General features: G+C 44.0%; 1 protein-coding gene across 1 annotated transcript in view; it reads left to right on the top strand.

The window, feature by feature from the left end:
- The window catches only part of GPT2 (glutamic--pyruvic transaminase 2), a 41,295-nt gene extending 37,952 nt beyond the window's left edge, over positions 1–3,343 (top strand). The window contains exon 12 of the mRNA XM_004600691.2: positions 923–3,343. Within this exon, the coding sequence (XP_004600748.2) occupies positions 923–1,013 (91 nt within the window). The 3' untranslated portion in view covers positions 1,014–3,343. The remainder of the gene's footprint in view (positions 1–922) is intronic.
- Positions 3,344–17,367: the final 14,024 nt, after the last annotated feature.

Raw genomic sequence — 17,367 nt, 5'->3', positions numbered from 1 at the left:
TTGGAGATAGAATTCTAAAAGTGGTTAGGGCCAGAGAGATAGCTTCAAGGGGAAGACACATGCTTCGTATGCAGGAGGCCAGGGTTTGATCTCCAGAACTGCATGATCCCTCGAGCACTGCCAGATCAGGAGTAGCCCCTGAACACTGCCAGCTGTGGCCAAGAAACCACAATTAAAAAGGTGGTTAAACTGCAAGGATTAAAGTAAGATGTGAAGGGCTGGAGCGATAGTACAGCGGGTAGGGTGTTTGCCTTGCACGTGGCCGACACGGGTTCGATTCCCAGCATGTTATATGGTCCCCTGAGCACCGCCAGGGTAATTCCTGATGCAACGCCAGGAGTAACCCCTGTGCATTGCTGGGTGTGACCCCAAAAGGAAAAAAAATAAAAATAAGAACACTTAAAAATTTTTTAAATGATATGTGAAATAAAACCCTCAGTATCGTGAACATCTAGTCCATCTAGTTGGGAAGGATATTGAGGCGGTATGGTTGGAAGTTCCCACTCACCTTTCCTGACTGTGGAGATTGCAGAAATGGTGGGGGGCGGGGGAGACCCATCTAGCAGGAGTGAGTCTTGCTCTCCTAGAGGAAGTTCTGTCCATCGGTCCGAGCATTGTAGAGTGGACGTGTCTTACATTAAATGCTGCGATGGGCTCTTTGCTTTGTTCACATGTCATGTTTGGGTACAAAGAAAGAAACAAATGGCCAGAGTGGGTAAGGGTAAAGGTGGTTTTAACCGATGCCAGGCGCCGTTTAGGGACAGATGCTCTCACTGCAGATGGGACAGGCCTGTCCCTCGCCAGACCTTGCCCACACCTGCACGTTTCCATTCCCACGGTGCAGAAGGAGTTCTGGGGGTCACTGCTCACCCCATCCCAGGGCAGCTGGAGTGCCGGCTGACACTGTTCTCTTTCCTGACAGAATAACCATTCTCCCTCCTGTTGAGAAGCTGAAGGCGGTTCTCCAGAAGGTGAAAGACTTTCACATAAAGTTCCTGGAGCAGTACGCGTGAGGCCGCTGGGCCCCAGAGGGAGACTGGGGCCTCCCTCCTAATCTCCACCAGGCCAGACTGAATGTGCATCTCCCCCAGAAACTCTGCCTCAGACCTCGCCAGGGTCACTGGTAGCTTTCATCATCATTTTGCCCCAGGAGACTTTTTTTCTCTGTGCCTTGATGTTGGGAACACTTCTCTTCTAAGCTAATGTGAATTGGGGATGTCCCCAAAGCTCTGTTTTTGTGTGTGTGTGTGTGTCTGTGTATGGGGGGGCGGGGGGGCAGTGGGGGAGGGAGGGGAGGGGTTGGATGCAACCAAAGTTGAAAGGATTTGCTCAGCATACATGGCCAGCCCTCTCGGAATCGTTGTTGCTTTAGAAAAGTTCATTTGGGGTTTCAAATAATCAGAATGTCTTGGGTGAGAGGTTTCATTCCTGGAAAAAAGAAGGTGTGGGGTAATGTCTGACCTGACTGTGGTAAGGACCGAAGAATCCCAGCTCACCACCGTGACCTGCGAAATAAAGCCCTGAGTATCGTGAACATCTGGTCCTTCCCAGAGGAGTGCCCGGGGTCCCCTGGAGTCTCAGACACCCCAATTCCTGCCTGAAGCCCAGAGGCTTCTCTCTCAGACCCGAATGGTGAGGGCAGCAGGGCCTGGTGCTGGACTGGACACTAAGCTAAGTTATGGAAGGTGCTGGGGGTAGTGGGCAGAGTCAGACAGCCAGAGGAGAGGAAGAGATGATGAGCCAGACTCCACATCGAGCCTGAATTCTACTTGGGATCAGGCAGATGGCAAGAACGCTGCTGCACACAAGGACAGAGTTAGGTTCTCTTGGGAAGACTTAGACTGGAATCCACGTCTGGGAGGCCGACCCGGACTCCAGGAACACGGGGGAAAGCCCGGTGGTATCCCAGTCACAGGGTAGGATTCTTGCCTGTGGGACACAGATCCATCCAGTAACTGTTGCCCGGTAGCTGTTGCCTCACTCGGCCTTGGTTGCGCCTTTACACACTATTGTCTCCCTGGGGGGGAACTAGGAGAACACTATAAATGTCCTAATGAGCCGACTGAGGGAGGATCCTCCTCAAGGCCACAAGGAGGTTTCAGTGGAACCTCCCTTCTCCATAGTGTCTATTATCTCAAACTGAATTTGACCCGTTTTCCAGCTCCTCATTGGTCAAAGTGCCTGGTTGGATGGTTTTGTGAGAGTGCACGTGCTCTGACTTGAAGTCTATCAAACTGGTTTTACCCGAAATGTGCTACTTCCGTAGTTGCTGATGGCTCCCAGAGCATGTCCTGTAGCATCAATCATCTCTTGGGGTCAGGAATCACCCCCATGCCTGCAGCTTCCCGAGAGTGGGTGCTGTCCGATAGCAGACTAGGTGGCCTTTTCTTCAGAGAACCTCCTCTTCCCAGCGGCCTTTCCACGTCAGTTGAGAAAGCCAAGGCCAGCTCAAGGGAGCCCGCAAGTCCCAAAGGTTATCATAGGAGCTGGACAGAGAAATCTGAAGGGACTGAAGAAGTGAGCTTTGAAGGTGGCCTCCTGTGCTATCACTTCCAGGCAGGGGACAGCGGGGGAGACCTTACGTGTTACTCCTCTCACCCTGTTGAAGAATCAGCCACGATCTCAGAGAACAAAGGGAATGTTTAGGAAACATTCTTTTAAAAAAAAAATTGTGAAAAATTGCACTTACGCGTGTTGTACGGAATATGAACCCAGATGTGTCCCAGAGTTGTGAAATTTCTAGTGAAAAAGGTTAAATAGTCGAAGCTGGTATATTTTTTATATTTTTGTAACAATTGCTTTTTTCATGGGGGGAGGAAGGGTTAGTATTTGTAGTTTTAACAAGTCCGGTAGTTTTTTACAAAATCTCTTCAGATTATAAATAACTCTTAAAAACTTTGCAGCATTTACATGATTTTTTAAAAAAGATGCTTGTATACGCTTGAATTACTTTTTAAATAAATATAAGAGGATCATGCTAAGATTCACTGGTTTAGGAGGTCAACTTCAGGTAAGAAAACTGATGGTTATAGATTTGATTTTTTTACAGATCATAGGGTTCCGGGCTCCATCAAAGCGAATTGTATGGTTCGGGGTGGCACTTTAAGCCCGCACTTGGAAGCTTTTGTCTCTCATCCTGTTCCATTATGGGGAGGTGCTGGGGTGTCCCCTGATGGTCCCTGAGACCTGTTGACTCTTGTACCCTAGTTGGGTGGGTTTGCACGAAGAGTAGACCAGCAGCCTGTCCCTGTCTTCTGATTTTGTTTCTCATAGGCGTCTCCTGACAAAGGTAATGGTAGTTCTGCTGGACATTTCCAAACAATAAACTACATGTACAAACTGGTGACTGTGTTGAACTTTTCTTGTAGTGGACATCATCATCATGTCTTCACTCTCTGTAACTCAGTTTGTAGCACGATAATGAGTATTTTCCCCATAAACCTCTTTTATAACTTCCTGTCTTCCTTTTTTTTTCTTATATGCCAACTCCAAACTCCAAGAACCCCGCATTACTTTTTCTATCACGTGAGACAGAAACTTTAGTCTTTCTGGTAGAATGTTGTTAAAATTAAAGGATTCTAGAGATGTGGCTCAGTGGCAGTGCCTCCCTTGCAGGCATGAGGCTGTGAGTTTGATAACTGGTACTGCCAAGTGCAGCTCTTGGGACACTGATGTTGTGATCTCTAGCATCACAATATGCACAAACTGTGCATCACAACCAACTGTGCAGCTTCAGACAGTGCAGTAGTTACAACACAGGGAAGGGAAGAAAATGAAGACAGGTCTTGACTTCTTATGGAAGTGAAGTACCAACATATACTTTTTGTGGGGCAGAAGAAGCCTATCGAGGCCAGTGGAGAAGGGGGTGTATTCATATAAGGAATTTCATTTTCCCCAGGCTTTCACAAAATTACATCAATTTGGTGTGGGGGAGGGGAGGAGAAGGGGGTGGTCACACCCTGTGATGCTCTGGTTAATCCTGGATCTGCATCCAGCAGTGCTCAGGACTTACTCCTGACTCTACACTCAGGAAACATTCCCAGCAAAATGCAAGACTTACACCCCAAGAATAGTAGAGCTGTGTGCCAGGAGCTTGGAAACTGGCCTCATGCTGGGGGAAAAGGCAGCTTAGATAGAGAAGGGACCACCAAGTAAAGGGTGCTTAGAGGGCCCGCTGGGGATGGGAGATGCAAGCTGAAAGTAGACTATAGGTTGAACATGATGGCCACTCAATACCTGTATTGCAAACAACACCCAAAAGGGGAGAGAGAGAGAGAGAGAGAGAGAGAGAGAGAGAGAGCGCAAAAGGGAATGCCCTGCCACAGAGGCCAGGTGATGTGGGAGGGAAGGAGGGGGTTGGTGGGAGGGATACTGGGATCATTGCTGGTGGAGAATAGGCACTGGTGGAGGAATGGGTACTTGATCATTGTGTGACTGAAACATAAGCATGAAAGTTTGTAAGTCTACCTCACAGTGATTCATGTAAAAATTAAAAAAAAATTTTTTTAATTATTCACCAAAAAAAAACAAAAAAGAATCATTCCCAGCAAAGCTCAGGAAATCATATGGGATGTCCAGGATTGAACCTGGGTCAGTCACATCTGGCCCTTAATTTATTAAGAAAAAATTGGAAAGTTAAAGGGACTCTGAGTAGAATGTGGCCCAAAAAAGAAAAGAAAAAAAAGTTTGGAAATTTTTTTTTTTTCAAAGGGACTCTTTCAGTTGTCTGAATTGGAAATTCACCAGTCATTTAAGCAGAACCAACCAAAACCAAAACAAGTTTCTCAGAGGATAGTATTAAATGCTTATATATTTTTAAAAGAATATTCTCAGATCAATCAATAAAGGTCTATCTTAGGCATGTTGAAAAGAGAGAGCTCAGGGGCTGGAGAGATAGCACAGCGGGTAGGGCGTTTGCCTTGCACTCGGCTGACCCGGGTTCAAATCCCAGCATCCCATATGGTCCCCTGAGCACGGCCAGGGGTAATTCCTGAGTGCGGAGCCAGGAGTAACCCCTGAGCATCGCCAGGTGTGACCCAAAAAAAAAAAAAGCAAAAAAAAAAAAGAGAGCTCAATAAGGCTTATTTAAACAGAAAAATAAGGAATTTAAGAGCAGAAATCAAAATTCAACAAAATTGCAAAACAATAGAGAAATTAATAAAACCAAAACAAATTTTGAGAAGTCAAAATTGATAACTCCTCTAACAAGATTAAAATAAAAAATATAGACAGATATAGATAGATAGATAGATAGATAGATAGATAGATAGATAGATAGATAGATAGGGGCCGGAGAGATAGCACAGCGGGTAGGGCATTTGCCTTGCACACGGCCGACCCAGGTTCGATTCCTCCACCCCTCTTGGAGAGCCTGGCATGCTACCAAGAGTATCCCGCCCCCACGGCAGAGCCTGGCAAGCTACCAGTGGTGTATTCAATATGCCAAAAAAAAAAAACAGTAAAAACAAGTCTCACAATGAAGACCTTACTGGTGCCCGCTCGAGCAAATTGATGAGCAACGGGATGACAGTGATAGATAGATAGATAGATAAATTTTCAATACCAGGAATGAAAGAAAAGATCTCACTATAGGTTTCCCCCAATAGGAGAAGGTTCATTAGTAACCACTATGAACATAAATTGAAAATTGTGAATGAAGCCAACATACTCCTTGAAAACTACAAACCACCAAATTTACCCCAAATAAGATACAAACCTAAAACTCCTGAAAATGTCTTTTTTAACATATGTAGATATGTATATCAATTTTTTTTTTTTTTTTTTTTTTTTTTTGCTCTTTGGGTTATACTCAGTGATGCTCAGGGGTTACTCCTGGCTCTGCACTCAGGAATTACCCCTGGCGGTGCTCAGGGGACCATATGGGATGCTGGGAATTGAACCCGGATTGGCTGCTTGCAAGACAAACGCCCTACCTGCTGTGCTATTACTCCAGCCTGAGAATTGAATGGAAGTTTTAAAACTGCAAAATGCAATTTCTTAAATTTTAAAATTTCTAAGTAGAGAAAACAAGAAAAATTTTGTAATCAAAATAATTCCCATTATTACTCTCCTTCCACATTTTAGTTTGTTTCACACTAAAAGATGCCTATGATCAATTGTTACCTAAGATATTCAAATACAACTACAGTGAGATTTCCACTACAAGATTTTTCAAATTATTTGACGTTTGACATTTAAATTTGTCTTGGGAACGGTTGTCCTGTGCATTGTTTTTGATTTTTTTCTTTTACAGTATTAATGTAATAGTGTCAATGTTGACTGTCCCCTTTTTCCCTACCTCAGTTACTTCCTCATTCTCCATCTCCCCCTGTCACACCTCTTTTATCTCATCGGTTCTGTTTTCAAGAGTTCTGTTTTCACTCATCCTTGTCTAGTCTTGTATAACCTCCAGGGGGGCCAGGGAAGCCCCGACGGCCGCCCGGGATGGTTGATCGGTTGGTGTTTATTCCATTCTCCCCATGCGCCTGTTCCAGTCTCTCGGAGCCCCCTATTCTAGTCTCACACTGCCCCTCATTCCCGTCTCCTCCTGTCTCTCCTGCTCATCTCTCCGTGCTCCATTGTGTTCCCTGCTCTCTCTCCCAACCCCTCAACTCTCTCCAACTCCTTAAGCACTCTCTCCAACTCCCTCAAGCTGGGCCAATGCTACGCCCAGTCTGGTAGCAAAAGCAGCATAAGAAAAGCCCCTCTCAACTGCCCATCAGGCTCAAGGGCAGAAACACCACCTTGGGGTTCTCCTTTCCTCAGTCCAATAACTTAATTAACATCTTAATTTTACTTTTTTTTTTTTTTGGCTTATTGGGTCACACCCGGTGATGCACAGGGGTTACTCCTGGCTCTCCACTCAGGAATTAACTACTGGCGGTGCTCAAGGGACCATATGGGATGCTGGGATTTGAACCTGGGTTGGCTGCATGCAAGGCAAATGCCCTACCCGCTGTGCTATCGCTCCAGCCCCTTAATTTTACTTCTTAATATTAGTTATTTTGTATGGACACAGTAAGAAATGCATTGAGCTTGTAGGGCAGCTCTCCTGGGAACATCTTGCCACAGACTCAGACCACAGTGCTCAGGCCAGATTAATCTTTCCTAACCCTAAGAGGGTCTGAATATAGTTATTACTTTTTGGATCATGACAGCATTTTTCCATGACCATTTTCTTAACTTACAGTTAAGCATTTTGGCACTTTGGCCAGGCCCATCTCCAAGCCAGGGTAGCACATAGTTCACCCTTGACAAGGGTCCATCCAGTCCCTTGTCAGGACTCTGCTTTTGGGGATGCTAGGAAGTTAGGGCAACTGAGGCTCAAGTCGAGATAACAGATGCCCAGGAGGCAAATATCATTGAAAGCCCATTAACTCCCAAGTTACAAAAGCATAGCATTAACTGTCTTCTTTGCCCATACAAAAAGGACATTGCTCTGAATTAACTATGCAAAGGACTTAAGGACAAGAGAAAAACAACATTTACAAGTCAACAGAGCACAAAGAAAGAAGTTACAAATAAACACAGAGGAATGGGAGCACTGTGATGGGAGTAACCCAATAAAACTAACTCCCTGCAGCAAGGCAGACAGGAGAAACCAATATTATCCTACATAGTCTCTTTCTGGCTTCTTTATATACCACACAAATGAAACTACCCTGTATTTGTCCATATGCTTTGGACTTGTTTCATTTAACATGACACCCACCAGATCCACCCAAGTTGTAGCAAAAGGTAGAATTTTATAGCTGTGTTATATACTGCAATTTATTTATTGACTCATCTGTCAAGCACTTGGGTTGTTACCAGATCTTGGTTGTTGTAAATAGCACTGCAGTGAACATAGGAGCACATGTATCTTTTTTGGTTAATATCTTAGTGCTCTTGGGGTAGATGCCAAGGAGTGGAACCACGAGGTCATATGGTAATTCTATTTTTAATTTTTTTGAGCTGTCTCCCAGCTGTTTCCATAATGGCTAAACCACCAACAGTGACTGAGAGTTCCTTTTTTTGGTTTCTATTTCTGCCAGGATTATTTACTTCTGGACTCTTTGTTTTGTTTTGTTTTGGTGTCACCCAGTGGTACTCAGAACTTACTACTTGCTTTATGCATAGGGATCACAATCAGCAGTGCTCAGGGGACCACATGTAGTGCCAGGGATTGAACCCTGTGTCAGCTATACACAATACATTCACCTTACCCACTGTACTTTTTTTTTTTTTTTTTAGCTTTTTGGGTCACACCGTGCGATGCACAGGGGTTACTCCTGGCTCATGCACTCAGGAACTACTGCTGGCGGCGCTGGGGAGATCATATGGGATGCCGGGGATCGAACCCAGGTCGGCCGAGTGCAAGGCAGACGCCCTACCCACTGTGCTATCGCTCCGGCCCCTGTACTTTCTTTCTAACCCTTTATTGGCTAGTATGAAGTGATGCCTCATTATTATTTTGATTTGCATTTCCCTGTAATTAGTGATGAGATATTTTTCTTCTCTCTCTCTCTTTCCCTCCCTCCCTCTCTCTCTCTCTCTCTCTCTTTCTCTCTTTCTCTCTCTGCTTTTTGGGTCACTTCTGCCAATGCTCAGGATAACTCTCATTCTGCACTCAGGAATCTTTTCCTGCTTCATTTAGTACTCCTGTCCCTTCATCATAAATCTGTCCGTACATGGAGGCTGGAGTGATAGCACAGTGGGTAGGGCATTTACCTTGCACGCAGCCAACCCGGGTTTGAATCTCAGCATCCCATATGGTCCCCCGAGCAGCCGCCAGGAGTAATTCCTGAGTGCATGAGCCAGGAGTGACCCCTGTGCATTGCTGGGTGTGACCCAAAAAGCATAAATAAATAAATAAATAAATAAATAAATAAATAAATAAATCTGTCTGTACATCTGAAGGTATTCTCAGATCTTAATTCTCTTCCTTTGGTCTGAGAGTTTGTTTTTGTACCAGTACCACAGTGCTCTATTATAACACTTTATAGTACAGTGTAAGGTCAAGATAATCAATGCCTCCCTTGTTCATTTTAGAATTCCTTTGGCTATTTAGGCATTTTTATGTTCTATACAAATTTTAGTAGCACTTATTCTGTCCTTGAAGAATGCCATTGGAATTATGATAGGGATTACATTGAAAATATGATGTTTTAGATAGGATGGCCTTTTTGTTTTGTTTTGTTTTGGGGCCACACCATCAATGTCCAGGGGTTATTTCTGGCTTTGCACTCAGGAGTCATTCCTGGCAGTACTTGGGAGACCATATGGGATGTCAGGAACCAAACCCAGGTTGGTCACATGCAAGGCAAATGCCCTACCCACTGTACTATTACTCCCGCCCATCCTTTACAATATTGAAGAAAGTTCCTTCTACTTAATTGTTCAGTAACTTTATCTGCTCCTATTGTTAGTGATCATAAGATTTTATCTGTCCTTTCAGTGATACCCTGTATTACCTTAGTTGGTTTGCATAAATTCAATCACCTTGTACTCCTGGAATGAATCCTATCTGATCCTAATGAATGATCTTTTTGATAAGACTGTTGAATTTTGTTTTATTGAGGCAAAATGATTTACAAAATCATTCATAACTGAGTTTCAGGCATACAATGTTACAACATCCATCCCACCACCAGTGTCATTATTCCTCCACCAACATCCATAGAGTCCCTTCCCGCCCGCCAGCCTGTCTCCTTGTCCGTCAGGCACATTGTTTTTATACACTGTGATACCTAATACTGTTGAAGGTCGGATTTCATGGATAGTACAATTCGGCACCACCCTCTCCCCGTGTCCGTTTCCCTCCACTATTGCTGCAATGTACCCACATTCTGCCCTCCCAACCCCACCCCCGTGACAGGCTTCCTACTGAAGACCTGTTCTGTTTCTGTTGCTTTTGTTATTTTGTTCAGTTTTTATTCTTTATATCCCACATAGACGGGTATCGTTTGTTACATACTGAACTTTGGGCGGTTTAATTTCTCGGGAAACCTGGTCCTGAGTTGTTGGGGTCTGGCCAGAGGCACAGCGGCAATTTTGAGGTATCAGTTAGCCTGAAGACACCATCGGGCCGCTGATGCACTTACCCCACAGGTACAGGTAGACCTGCTGGTGGCACCACACCCCTTAACTGGCTTTTTAGCTTTCTTTTAAAAAAAAAAAATATTCAGACACTTGGTGCTTTTAATTGGGGAGTTCAATCCATTGACATTTAAGGAAATTTCTGTGATAATTTTAAGTGGTTTTGCATTTTGATTTTGCTTCCCTGATTTTTCCCTTATTTTCTCCTCTAGTCTTTTGATGGCAATCTTTTATGTAGTTTGCCTCTTTGTTTTTCGTTTTGTTCTTTTAATTTGCTTTTGGAGCCACACCCAGCAATCCCCAGGGCTCAGGAATCACTCCTGGCAGTGTTTGGGGATACACAATAATCAAACTTGAGTTGGGGGGGCTGGAGCGATAGCACAGCGGGTAGGGCGTTTGCCTTGCATGCGGCCGACCAGGGTTTGATTCTCAGCATCCCATATGGTCCCCTGAGCACCGCCAGGGCTAATTCCTGAGTGCAGAGTCAGGAGTAACTCCTGAGCATTGCCAGATGTGACCCAAAAAGCAAAACAAAAAACAAACAAACAAAACCCCTGAGTTGGCTACATTCAAACCTTACTAGCTGTTCTGCCTCTAGCTTCCTGTTTTTCCACTTTTTTTTTTCCTTGTTCAGTTTTGGTTTTGGTTTTGGTTCTGGCTTTTGGATTATACCCGGCAGTGCTCAGGGCTTACTCCTCACCCTGTGCTCAGAGATCACTCTTGGTGGGATTTAGCCTGTCATAACGGTGCTGAGGATCAAATCTGGGTTGGCCACATGCAAGTCAAGCGCCCTCCCTGCTGTACTACCACTCTCGCCCTTATTTTCCTCTTCTTGTTAGTTTCTGCTAAGTAGTTTTGATTTGAGGGTACTATATATAATGTATATTAGAAGTTTTAAGTTTATTTTCCTTCGAAATTTAAGTCTAGAGACAACCAGTTTTGATGGGGATACCGTGAACAAACTAACTTTATTCACTGTTGGTAATACCATCATCTCGTTCAGTTTCTACAGAAAGTAGTATGGAGACTTAAAAAAAAAACACAGTAAAAAGAATACCAGATGACCCACGCTAGTGGTCCCACACCTTGGCATCTATCCCATAAATACAAAAACATTGATTGAAAGATATCCTATGTTCATGTCAATACTACTTACAATAGCCTAGAAATGGAAACAAAGCAGGTACCTATCGACAGATGAGGGGGTAAAGATGTGTAACATTTCACACAGTGGAATGCTGAAATAATATATTTTCAACAGAAGGTGAAATCTTGCCTTTTACTGCATCTTGGATTGTATGAAAAAATAAAAAAATAAAAGGGAGAGGGACAAATACTGGATAATGTCATTCATGTCTGGTATACAAAGAAACAAGAAAAGGAGTGGATAGGGGCTGGAGCAATAGCAGAGCAGGGAGGGCATTTGCCTTGCACGCGGCCGACTGGGTTCGATTCCCAGCATCCCATATGGACCCCCGAGCACCACCCAGAGTAATTCTTGAGTGCAGAGCCAGGAGTAACCCCTGTGCAACGCCGTGTGTAAGCCAAAAAATTTTTTAAAAAGGAGTGGACAATGATAAATAAAAGCAAATCTTTGATCTCTGATAACAGAACTGAGGTTGGGGTTAGACAGAAGGCAGGGATGGACTGGATAGCATTAACACCGCTGTGTGTGTGTGTTTGGTGCATTTACTATTGTTTTTTTTTTTCCTTTTTGGGTCACACCCGGCAATGAACAAGGGTTACTCCTGGCTTATGCACTCAGGAATTACTCCTGGCGGTGCTGGGGGTGGGGGCGGGGGGATGGGGACATATAGGATTCTGGGAATTGAACCCAGATTGGCTGCATGCAAGGCAAACACCCTATCCTCTGTGCTATCCCTCCAGCCCCTGCATTTATTGCATTTTTTAAGCTCTAGGATTTCTGTTTGAACTTCTCAAACTTTGGGGTGCTGGAGAGATAGCCCAGAGGGTAGAGCGTTTGCCTTGCACGTGACCAACCCGGGTTCGATTCCCAGCATCCCATATGGTCCCCCGAGCACGCCAGGAAAACAACTTTGAAAGTATAAGAATGCTTTCTCTGACTCTGTTAAAATTCTCTTCCCTCCATCCCTCAAGTCAAAGCTGGTGACAGAGTGCCACCCCCAGGGTTTCCGGGAACCTGCTTGATGATTATGCTCTAGAAAGATCACAGAATGTTTTCTTCTGTGAGTGTGGCATTCTTACTAGAAGTCAGGTTTGGTCTGGTGTGCTGTGCAGCAGAGTCTGAAAAATATTAAAAGTAAAACAAGACAAAAACTGGAATGTGGGTCCCAAAATGGTTCCTGGTAAAAGTACTTTGCAATCATGGGGCTGAGAATTGGATCCCCCACATGGAGCAGGATTTGGGCAGCATGACAACAAAGTATGCAGCCTTTTGTTTGAGACAGTCCCTTGCTCCTTTGTTTGAAGTGTGAAATCACAGCTAGGTGTAAGCACTACAAAAGAACACAACCCCCAAGGAGCACTACAGTGAAAAGAGTATGAGCAGTGTACTCAGGAAGTTTAATTTTCATTGAGCACATGTGAGAACCATGCTGACACCTCCCCCCCCACACACACACCCAGCAGGCACTGCAACCAAAATGTGTGACAACATCCAAACCAAAGAGTGAGACCCCTGGCAAGTATGTTTGCAAGCAAACTTGGTGAGCACTGTGGCCCAGAGTGTGAGCACCACTACCTATGTTCAGTGCCTCACACATTTAGCACCAGAGCTAAATGTGTGAGTACCTCAGCCTGGTATGTGTGCAACCACTGGGTATCACAGAATCAACAACAATGAATAGACAGAGGCTTGCCTTGCACGCAGACAACCTAAATTCAATCCCCAGCAACCCATATGGTCTTCTGGATCTGTGAGGAGTGATCCCTGGGCCTAAGCATAGTGGAGTGCGGTTCTCAAACAAGCAAAAATAATGAAAGTGGGAGGGAATTTTTAAAAGATGTGTGTTGAGAATCTATTTAGGGATGATATTCAGTGGTGTCTGATATTTCCCTTAAGGTACTTCAGGAAAGGGCTGGAAAGATGGTGCAGAGGTTAAGGCACTTCCCTTGTGTGACTTTGTTTCAGTCCCCATAGGATCACATACGTTTCTTGGAGCACTACCATGAGTGATCCCTAAGCACAAAGCCAGGAGTAAACCCTGAGCACTTCCAGGTATAGCCTAGAAATCCCCCAAAGCAAAAAAATCAAACAGATCAACAAAATTTCAGGACAGAGAAGGGAAGAGAGGTTAATCAAAAATTAACAAATCTGGGGCCGGAGAGACAGTACAGCAGGTAGGGCACTTGCCTTGCACTTGGCCAACTGGGGTTTGATCCCCAGCATCCCATATTGGCCCTGAGCACGACCGGGAGTGGATCCTGAGTGTAAAGCCAGTAGTAAGCCCTGAGCACCACTGGATGTGCCCCCAAAAGAAAATAACACAAACTTAACAACATTTTTATTGACCTGAGGAATTAATGCTAGAGCAGGAATTAATGCTAGAGTACATCTTTTACATGTAGGAAAGTCAGTGTTAGCTCCACTTCCCTCACAAAAGGATGCCAAGAAAAATAAGCACAATCTTAAAAGAATAGATAAAGCAAGAGTGGCCTTTTAAAAGAATAGATAAAGCAAGTGTTAATCAATGAATTGGGAGGGGTGTGTATGTGTGTGTGTGTGTGTAATGAATATGTGGAGATTTGTTTTATTCTATTTTTGTGTGCATTTTCATAATAAAATCTTTTTTGTCTATTTGTTTGGACCCCACCCAGTGATGCTTAGGGGTCACTCCTGGCTCAGGAATTACTCCTGGTGGTGCTCAGGGGATCATATGGATGCCAGGGATCAAACCCAACTAAGCCACATGCAAAGCAAGCACATTACCTGCTCCACTATCTCTCCAGCTGGCAGAATAAAATCTTTTAAAGCAACCATAAAATTCAAATCAAGAGATGTGGCTTTCTCAACTATAATCTGGGGAAATAATAATTTATATCTTACAAGGCATTTCCTATGCACAATATTTTCAGCACATGTAATATTTTAAGCACTGAGCTTGGCACATAGAAATCATTCCATTGTATAAATTGGCTTTTAAGATGCTGTCCACTCCCAGAAAAGAGACAGCAAACTTTCAATTTATTAAGCTTGTTAGTTTTTAGCATTATTGCACTCTTATAAAATCTCGCTTATACACACACACACACAAAAAAAAGACTTCAGAATACACCTGGGATTTTTTTTTTCTGGGAAACTCACTTTTTAATTTTTAAAAAAGTTTTATAAGTTAGTTCACAATATTTGATTATATTTAATATTCAAACACCGACCCCACCACTATTAAAACTTCCCACCACCAAATTTGGGATGTTTCCATCCCAAACCCCAATCCCTGTCCCAAAACAAACTGAAAGAATATGTTTTATATTGTCTGTTATGAAGAACTGCTGAACATGTTTACAAAAGTGTTTGTACAGGAAACAGTGTGAAGATTGTTCTATTTTGGCAGGAACCATTAAGACATTCTATAGGATATCACTAACATGTTGTTAAAATTTGGGTGATGTAAGTTTTGGTATATATATCTGAAAATATGTATATATGTATATATTTTTTCCTCTATGATTTGCTGCCTATTGTCTGAACCCCATCAAATATTGTGTGGTAATTATGGAGAATGGGTAGGGAGTGTCTTATGATGTGTCACACAGCTGCAAAAGTGGTTGCGTGGTCCAGGAATATGTTCACTCATATGTGAGGCTTGTCCCGAGCATGTGGGATGCGGCCGGGAACATGCAGCAGTTGGGTAGTGGAGGTCAGCTGCCGGGGTGGGTCCCTTGGGATGGGGAGGGCTCTCACCTGCCCTCCTCTGGGGCGCCCCGAGTGAAAACAGCCTGGTGCGGAGTCCGGTGGCATGGCTTTGGGGGCCTCTTTTTATGCTCCCTTCCAGAAGAAGCAGCCGTTTGATGTCAAAACTCTCAGTTTTAGGGGCTGGAGTGATAGCACAGCGGGTAGGGCGTTTGCCTTGCACGCGGCCGACCCGGGTTCGAATCCCAGCATCCCATATGGTCCCCTGAGCACCGCCAGGGGTGATTCCTGAGTGCATGAGCCAGGAGTGACCCCTGTGCATCGCTGGGTATGACCCAAAAAGAAAAAAAAAACTCTCAATTTTAAATATTTGATTCTATTAGGAAGAAAAGCATCAAAACCCTGTACCATGTCAAAAGAATCAAAAGAATTAGTTGCTGACCATATGTAGTGGGAACTGGCCTGAGTTTTTCTCAGGTCAATGTTTCAACCCAGGACAGGAGATGTGATGAAAACGATTAAGGTGCATGCTTTGCATCTAACTAAGCTTGGATTAATCCTTCACACCACATGGTCTCCCAAGCATCTCTGGACTCCAACACTGCCTAGTATAGTTCTGGAGGCCCTCAACCACCACTGGGGTGGCCCCGGTAATCTTCAGCACCACAAGGCTTAAAAAAGACCTCATCCTCAGGCCCTGAATTGAACCACTGGCTGGGTTGGCTGAGAACCAGTGGGAGTGGTTTTTTTTTTAACCTCTTGAGCACTGCTGAGGAGACTCCACAAGAAAATGAAATAGAGTGGTGCGTACTAGGCCATTCTGTGTCAGGTAGGATTCAGTTGGTTGCCCAATAGAAGCTATATCAAAATCCACACAAACTAAGAGAGAGAAAGGCGGTGCTCCTTGGAGCAGCATTAGACACTTCTTGAAACATGCCAGATAGAACCCACAGAAAAGAGACTGAGTGAGTGAAGCTAGTTGTAGCACTGTAGCACTGTCGTGGCACTGTCGTCTCAGTCATCGATTTGCTCAAGTGGGCACCATTAATGTCTCCATTGTGAGACTTGTTATTGTTTTTTGCATATCGAATACACCATGGGTAGCTTGCCAGGCTCTGCTGTGCCAGTGGGATACTCTCGGTAGCTAGCCAGGCTCTCCGAGAGGGACAGAGGAATTCAACACGGGTCAGCCGCATGCAAGGCAAATGCCCTACCTGCTGTGCTATTGCTCCAGCCCGAAACTAGTTAAAATTAAAAAAATACATATTTTTTGCCCCCTTTTAGCACTGTGGTTTACCATACTATCACTGATAGAATATTACGCATGCCACTTTACCTCCTTTCGGCACCTAGTCTTGGTCCAAAGTGGATTCACAGAAATTAAAAACAATCAGGTTTAGATGTTCTCTAGAGGTCTACCAGGTTGTGTATGCTTTAAAGTTTTAAGAAATCTCTTGCAACTGGATATTAATCACAAGATGTTAGGAGTAATTATTAAATTATGCACATCCTTTTTGTGGTGTCAGAACCCACTCATATGATGCAAGTCGAGTAAATAGGCCACATCTCTGGCCCCAGCTATTTACATTAACGTTAACTGTTACTTAACACTGAAGGAACAGAAAGCTTCCAAGTTACCAAATTAAAAACTAAGGGAAGCTTAGGTTTATTGATTTTATATTCTTGTGTAGCATAAGTAAATGAGTTGTCAAGGAAAAGCAATATAAATTAATAATTATAATCAGAATGGAGAGCAAGATATGTGGCCCCTGGAATTGAGGGTATATCTCAGTAGTGAAGCACACACTTCATGTGTTTGTGTCCCTGGGTTTAATTTCCTCCCACCACAATAATACAGGAGCTAATTGATACAACTATTGACAATGACCTAACATGGGTTTCTCATGTAAATTAAAGTTGCCATATAGGTTCGACTGTGGCAGACTGGGAGTCAGTTCTACCGACTCCCAGCGCAAGATGACTATGGTACGTGAAAAAGGAGCTACTATACCAAACACCAGAGATCATCTACAGTGTTAAATACCTTGGTTAAAATTACATCACACTGGGGTTACCTGCCTGCCACTTCCCAGTAGTCAAATCACTGGTAAGATTTTCCCAGAGTTGAGGAATGTAAGTACCCAGATTCAAGGTCTCATCCAAGATAGATACAAACAGAAGCATTCCAAGACAGGATTGGAATGGCAGAAGCCAAAGACAGAGATAGAATATTGCAAGCAGCAAGATGAAAGAAGTAATTGCATACAAAGGAAACCCCATAAGATCTGAAGGGGAGGAGCTGGAATGATTGTAGAGGCGGTAAGGTGCTCAGTGGTTACTCCTGATTTTGCACTTAGGAATCACTCCTGGGGGGGCTCAGGGGACAGTATGGGATACCAGGCATGGCATAGAACAGGGTTGACCTCATAATCTCTGAACACACACACACACACACA

This window comes from Sorex araneus, chromosome 8 (genome assembly GCF_027595985.1).
Source record: "Sorex araneus isolate mSorAra2 chromosome 8, mSorAra2.pri, whole genome shotgun sequence".
Lineage (NCBI taxonomy): Eukaryota > Metazoa > Chordata > Mammalia > Eulipotyphla > Soricidae > Sorex > Sorex araneus.
This window is presented reverse-complemented; position numbering and strand designations above follow the sequence as displayed.